The sequence below is a fragment of the Antrostomus carolinensis genome, unplaced genomic scaffold (genome assembly GCF_000700745.2).
Source record: "Antrostomus carolinensis isolate BGI_N321 unplaced genomic scaffold, ASM70074v2 scaffold24163, whole genome shotgun sequence".
Lineage (NCBI taxonomy): Eukaryota > Metazoa > Chordata > Aves > Caprimulgiformes > Caprimulgidae > Antrostomus > Antrostomus carolinensis.
Genome location: NW_010303487.1, coordinates 16,613 through 24,153, shown reverse-complemented (window position 1 = coordinate 24,153; position 7,541 = coordinate 16,613). Strand labels below are relative to the sequence as shown.

At 41.5% G+C, this 7,541-nt stretch overlaps 1 protein-coding gene across 1 annotated transcript; it reads left to right on the top strand.

Moving 5' to 3' along the window:
• Positions 1-218: 218 nt before the first annotated feature.
• On the top strand, positions 219-3,141 carry RPL14 (ribosomal protein L14; the record flags this gene model as incomplete). Its single annotated transcript, XM_010164124.1, has 5 exons — positions 219-320; positions 974-1,068; positions 1,777-1,876; positions 2,254-2,307; positions 2,868-3,141. Coding segments are annotated over 5 exons (510 nt in total), but the record flags the coding sequence as incomplete, so codon positions are not given.
• Positions 3,142-7,541: the final 4,400 nt, after the last annotated feature.

The following is a 7,541-nucleotide window of genomic DNA, read 5'->3' as shown; positions in this document are numbered from 1 at the left end:
CCCCGGCGCCTCTTCCCCCGCCCGCAGCCGCCACGCGGGGCCGGGGCCCCGGGGCCGGGCTGGAGTGGTGGGCGTTAGCCTGGGCCTTTGCCCGAGCGGAGGGGTTTGGTGCAGTTGGAGAGCTTGGGCACCTGCTTCAAAGCCTGTGAGAGCCTTGAATCTGGTCATGGCCATAGGTGAACTTTCGCCTAATTCCTGTCAATTCTCACTGCTCCCAGGTGTTCAAACGCTTTGTCGAGATTGGCAGAGTTGCCTTCATTTCCTTCGGGCCGCATGCTGGCAAGCTGGTGGCCATTGTGGATGTCATTGACCAAAACAGGGTAAGCTAAGAGCTCTGTACCTTGGTTTTCTTTCCATCTTAACAGAAGCTTGTGCACAGAGACACGGTGTATCAATTTTAAAGGAGATTTCTGTGAATATATTTTTCAAGGAAATAAGCCATTGATAAAAAGATAGAATTTAACAATTGTATTTGCTTGTACTGAAACTTTCGGTAGCAAGCTTTTTTCACTGGCAAGTGATACATTCCTCTCTCTGCTGTGTTTCCTAGGAGTAGAAGTGGACAAGTGATGTCAGTTGGAGTCTAAAACTTATGAATGGAATGGCATTAATGTATGTTTAAAGCACGTTTTTTGGCTAGGGAACTCTGCTTAATGTTCCTGAAAAAGCTGGGAACCAAAAAAAAAAAAAAGATAAAAGTATTTCATTTTAATCTGTTTGCTTTTTTAAAGTTTAGTTTGTTTCTTTTTTTTCCCCCCCAAAGACAAAGATTGGCCTTTAAAATACTTTCTGTAGAGCTTGGGTTGTGTACACAAGACTTAACAATCTCTGGTTTTGCCTGCATAACATTTACTGCACTTGTGGACCATTGTTGTCAAGAATACTGTTCATACATTGTTAGGAAGTTGCTGCCTAAATCAGGTATGATGGGAAAACTGCTACAGAACCAGCATGTTTATTTTTCCTGTTCCAGGCACTAGTTGATGGCCCCTGCAGTGGTGTCAGAAGGCAGGCTATGCCCTTCAAGTGCATGCAGCTTACTGACTTTGTTCTCAAGTTCCCACACAGGTGAGTTTTAGGCATTTTTTTTGACCTGTATAAAAAAACGTGCTGTCACTTGATGGCTGAATTATTTGATCTGATGCTTGCTAAGTCTAGAATGTTCATAAAGCTCAATGGATTAATATATGTGCGCAGTAAAAATTTGGCAGACCGTATTATCATATTTGAATTCATTTACATTTTCATTACTAATGTTGGTCGATAACCATTGTTAAGGAGCAAAGGAAATAGCAGACTGGCCTAGGCAACTTGCAGATAGTTGTGGAGCAGATGGTGTGGGGAAAGCAGTTTCAGTAAATACTGAGCACCTTTGCTTTTGCTGCTGCTCAGGTCACCTGCAGACACTGAATACATTCCCTGCTTCTAGAACTACACTGGAATTGCAGGACCATGAACTTGTTCTGTTCTCTTTAGCTTAGTTACTATGTGGGTTTCTTGAATTTAGAAACAAAAACTGCTGCCTTTCTGATTCTGAAACAGTGCTTGGGATATTGTGTGAATATGCCTCTTGGTATTGCTTATCTGTCAGACTTAGCAAAGCATTTACACAACAAAAAGTTAGGCCACAGAGATGTACCTGGCATTGACTTAAAGCAAGCGTTTGAAGTAATGTAGAAGGCTGATCTTCCTTTGTATGAAATTTGATGGCCCAGCATCAGAGAGAAGCTTTTTTATAAAGACTGTGAATCCAATTTTGTGACTGTTCTGATGCAGTGCTCGTCAGAAGTGTGTGCGACTTGCATGGGAGAAGGAAAATATAAATGAAAAATGGGCCGCCACAAGATGGGCGAAGAAGATTGAAGCCCGAGAAAAGGTACAGTTGCTCACTGGATGAATAATACATGTTGTGCTGTTTCTGCTTATTCAAATAAGGTGCAGTCTAATAAACTATTTTCAATTGCAGGCTAAGATTAAAGATAGACAAGGCATAGATTTTTAAAGTTGCTACTTATCAGCTTCAGCTTCTTGTATTTTAACAGTAAAGGTGCTTTTGTTCAGTCATTTCTATAACCACCCTTTTCCCTGCACCATCACTTCCCAGCAAAGGTCTTAAATAATGAACTAGTTGCAGATGTGCAGTTAAACCTAATCTGGAGATGAACAGTTACTTGTGGAATACTTTGAAATGCTGAGTTTTACTACTTGCCTATGTCTATATCAGAGCTTCATGACTTGATTCTTTTCAAACAGAAAGCTAAAATGACTGACTTCGATCGCTACAAGGTTATGAAAGCAAAGAAAATGGTGAGTGTCGCTTCTTTATGGGGTTAATGCTTGTAGCTTTCACTTTAGTGTCACGTCCAGATGTTGGTAGCTTTACTTTTATAGCTGGCTTGGGTTATGGAGTGACACAAAATATGTGAATACCCTAACTTTTTGTTCTGCTTTGTCCACTGCTTTCTCTTCAGTAGTTGATCAAACTTGAACCTGCATGTTCTGTGTGTCAGTCCTCCAAGTTACAGCTGAGGACAGAATTATCTACTGATGAAATCGGATACTCTTGATGGGTTACTGTTAATATTTCATTCTATAATGAGAGTCATTACACATGAAATATGTGCCCAGGTTACCAGTGAGAATGATCTTGTCCACTTGGTAGATCAGAACAGTTTTAGGTGGAGTTTGGCATTTTAAATATGATACATGGTAAATCTTTTGACTATATAATGTAAATACAATTGGTTAGCAAAGGGTGATAATCAAAAAGGGCAGAATCTGAAAGCTTAGACTTTAAATTAAGGCATAATATTTGAGCTGTTGCTGTTTTCATTCTGATGAATGGTAAACATTCTCCTTTTTTACAGAGAAACAGGATCATCAAGCATGAAATGAAGAAGCTCCAGAAGATGGCTTCTAAAAAAGGCAAGAAGCCAGAGAAGCCAGAGAAACCAGCGAAGTCAGCGAAGCCAGCGAAGGCAAAGAAGTCAGAGAAAGTGCAGAAGGCACCGAAGGCACAGAAATAAAATGAACTTGTGGTTATGTATGACTTTGTGTCTTTGTTCTGGTTCTTTGAAATTAACAAATGGTTCAACATCTGATGTAAATTGTAATCATAAGTTCACTTTTGCTTCTGACCAAGAATTGTTGTCTGTCTCATTTATTAATGTCCAAATGTTGGGTTCTAGTGTTTCCATGGAACATGCAGAAATGTTTTTGTCACACTTGAAGTTGACCATACAGACAGTGCTCAGTACTCTATACCTAGTGCCAGTTCAAATACTTGCATACCCAGTCTTTTGAAATAGTTTGAATCCTGACGTTTTAAAGCAGTCTGCTATCAAAATGTTTGGCAGTGAACAAAATGACTTGCAGAGTCTTGGGTGTGAAAGATAAGAAATAATCAATTACACCCATTTTTCTGTATACATCAAGGCATAAACTGAAAGTATGTGTTCTGGTTGGAATATAAGTATGTCAGTGTTTGAAAGACTGACACATTGCTGTTCAAATGCTTTAAATTACTCTGTATTTTCTAAAAAAACTTCCCCCATTCTCTAAGTAGTGACCTGGAATACTTGTGTACTTCTGATGTCTTTGGAAATTGAGTTCAAGCACATGGCTGATACAAATGGATATAATAACTAAAGAAAAAAAACCCAAATTATGCACATTGGAATTAAAGCCAATGGATATAATAACTAAGGTTATATATGAATGGATATAATAACTAAGGAAAAAAACCCAAATTATGCACATTAGAATTAAAGCCTGTGTTCAAACATCTGGAGATCTCGATTTTAAATTGGATTTTAAAGTGATTAAATGCACCTACTCTGCAACTCTAACTTGAAAGGTATATCAACCTGGAAGTCCTTTAAGGTGAAAGAGTTGTTCCTTGAGATTCTTGTGGGGTTTTTATGTGCTACTGTTAAGCTCGGTTTTATAAGATGGGGGGCGAAAAATTGGTAGAAGAGCTTGTAGAGAAAATAGTTGTGTCTTCAATCATAACAAGCTCCCAAATGTTTTTTCTACATTTGCTCCTTTTAAAAAGTACTTGCTTCCAAAGAATAGCTGGCTGTGACTGCAGCACTTTGTCTAGTCTTTTCATTTCCACCAATACCACTTTGCAGCTACTGAGGTATCTGAAACCTTTCGATGATATGAAGTGTGCTGTAACTGCCATTTTCCTGAACAGGGACCACAGGACGTGCCTAGGGAGAGAGCTGGCTGCCTGTGGGCTGGTCGTGTCTGCTCTAGTGCTGTGTGCAATGGGAAGGGATGAGCTTGGGGAGAGGGACAATAAAGATTAAGGCAGTGTTAGTGTGAGGGAGTGTTACGTGGCTTAGAAAACTTGGTTTTGTAATACCATGTCTGTCAGCTGCTGCTGTGAAAGTACTGTTTTTTTTTCTTTTTACAATTTGGAGAAAAGGGGGGAAGAGAAATAAAACACAGGTCTTCCATACCTGAGCTGTGTCTTTCTGACAGCATGTTCCACGTGAGCCAGCAGCTGGTGCTCCTAGCAACCCATGAAACCTCTCTGAAACCTTCTGATGCTCTGTATTGTGTCAGTAGTCTGCCTTCCTTTCAGTCCATAAGTGTTGTGCCATCTGTGTTGGTTTGTCTTTTTTTAAAAAAACTATGAGGGTACAGAAAACTACAGAAGTACAGTTTTGTTTCTGAAGGTTACCACACGATGGCAACATTAGCTCTTGACAAGTTTGTTCCTAAGGCTTGCCCAGACCAGGCAACTGTGCCGCCTCTCCCTGCAAGGAGCAGTGCTAAACAAAGGGGGTGGCACAAGCATCTGAGAGCGGTGGACGTGCTTATCCAGTTCTTTATTTTGCCTTTATAGTTTACTAAGATGTACTTTGCTGGACTAAGGATATACTTCTTTAATTTACTTTGTGGAGCTGTTTAAAAAAAGCTTAAAGTGAAACCCCAGTGTTGATTTTTTCAGCTTATTTCCCACAGAACATGTAGGGGCCTTCCCAGGGCCAGAGGGGGCAATGTCCTATCCCAGTTTACAGCTGAGATCAGCGGGTAGTTGCCATACTTCCTTAAACCGGTATCAAGAGTTGACAACACAGTCCTAATCTCTCAGTTCTGGAACAAGTGATTTGCTGGTGATGCATTTCTTCTTCTTGAAAAAAAGGCTATATACTTAAGTGCTTTTGGTTCTTCTCTAGGCATGTTGCTGTGTTTGGCATCTGAATGTGTTTCAGGTTTGGGGTTTTGGGGTTGGTTTTTATTTTTTTGAGATCTAATAGACCTGAAAGAGGAATGTCTGGGTTTACTAATCCTTCTGGTTTTCAAATCCTAGTATTCAGACTGGCCTTCAGTCAAGGTTTGTTTGATAACCATGACACTTTCAAATAATTTGGTCTTGTAGTTACCTGTATGTTAATAGTAGATAATACTGTCTGTTCTGAGCTGCTTCTGTGCCACTGATGCTGCCATGGACTTGCAGCAAATCTGATCCTGTTTACAGCTGGATTGAGTCCCTATTTATTTTGTCTTTCTTCAGTTAGAGTGCCCCTTAAATATTTCCAACCCTATATGTTTCTCTCCTTTCCCCCTGCCCACGTTGATGAGGCGTCTCTGAGAATTCCACGTTCCTGTCTTTCATGAAGATGAAAAAGTGCTAATTTCTATTCACAGCATTACTGGTGTATGAGTAAGTAGAGTTTATAAGCAAGACGTGGTAAGTGGAGTAAATTACAAGGATGGCTTTGTGGTTTGGGCTCTGCTCATTTCAGGTCTTCAGCTTTTGGTTCTTTGTATAATTTCTGTTGTTTTTTTTAAATTTGGAAATAGTTTTTAATGTTTTGAGCTTGAAGTTGCATATACTGTGGTCGCACTCGGGTATTTTGAGTTTCTACTGGGATTTCCTTCTGTGAAGCAGAAAGATCTGCTTTTACCAGTTAAAGCACCACATCCTTGGTTGTGCTGGAGTGCTGCAGTCTTTGTCTCTGCCTTGACACAAACAGTGGCCCTGTGGATACTAGTGATGTACCCACACTCTCTATTTTGCCCTGAACTGTCTTCGTTCCCGGATGCTGTGCAGCCTCCAGTTTGTAGTGTCTGTAAGTGAGAATTTGGCCCAACCTTCATTTTGTGGAGCTGACCCCTCTGTCATATTCTGGTTTTAAGTAAATGGAGAGTTGGTCATTTTTGCCTCACCTCACTTTCAGCATTTATAAGCCAGTCTGAGTGATCTCCAGGTAAGTGTAGCAAATTCTTCCTCCCCCAGAAGCTTTCAGACCACTATGTGCATCCAAATTACAGAAATCTTCTGCCTGCAGTCAGCTGTTTGTCCTGATCACCAGCCTAAAAATTATGGCATTGCCACCAGCACAGAGCCGCTTCCTCCTTCATGAGATGCATTGACCTAGTTCTTATTACAGAGGAAGCACTTTTTAACGTTTCCCCAGTGGTCTCCTGGTATGAGGGTATTTTTCAGGATATTTTGTTCTGTCACTGTTTGGGAGCATCACTCCTTGCACATTGTGAGGAGAGGCTCTGACCTGTTCACCATGTCTCTCAGCAGAGCTGAGCTCTTCCCTCGTGTCCACTTCAGGCTGCCTGTGGAGCACAGGTGGTGTTTCGGGGCACTGTGCCCCTGGTAAAGGTTTATATGGCAGGATCTCATCAGGAAGTTCTGCTTTGATGAAAATAATAGATGCTTTGAGGAAGTAATAGGGTTCATATTTAAATAGCATGAAAGAATATTACCTTTGAGATCAGCTGGAGCTTTACCTAAGGACACACAGTAGGAGGACACAACATCTGAATATTTTTCACAACAACTTGCCAGCAAGACTTTTTAGAGGCATGAGCCTCATGTTTACAAAAGCCATCAAACACAAGCAGGAGCTGTTGCTAGCTGTGTTACTGCAGTCGGGTGCTGTATAAAGGTGATCTAAGGCAAAGATGGGAAATAGGCTTGTGGGCTTTTTTCTTCTTTTCTGCCTCCCTGGAGGCCCTGAATAACTTTAAAGGGATTGTTTTGGTTGTTCATTTTTTATTTCTACTGCTGGTCTCTTTCACATTGCACATGTGAGTCTTGGCTCATCCTGGAAGTCTCTGTGGATAATGGAGAAAAATCAGAGGGTATATAGATAGCATAATGAAGTGAATTAAGTCTGACTAGCTGCAAGTGGCATCGTTTTTGCTCTGGTTGCTTTAAGTGTTTTTCAAGGTCCAGGGGGTGGCTGGCAAGCTGCTGCTGTTGGCAAGGCATGCAGGTCCTTGTCCCAGATGTGAACAGCCTGCCTCAACTCCCAGCCACCCAAACATGACCATGGAAGGAAAGATGTTCATGCAGTGGATATGCCTTGGCCTCTGCTGGTGGTGCCACAGTTCTGCTTGAGTGGGAGGCAAGTATGAGGGCACTATGGATAGAAACCAAGAGATGTGGGGGCCGATGTGCTTCTCCAAGCCATAGCTTCATGAGAAGTGGGGCACGGTCCCTGTCGTGGCACAGTGGTGTGGTCCTCTGGCTCCCTTTGCTCTCCCCTGTCCCCCGTGCTCACTGGGTG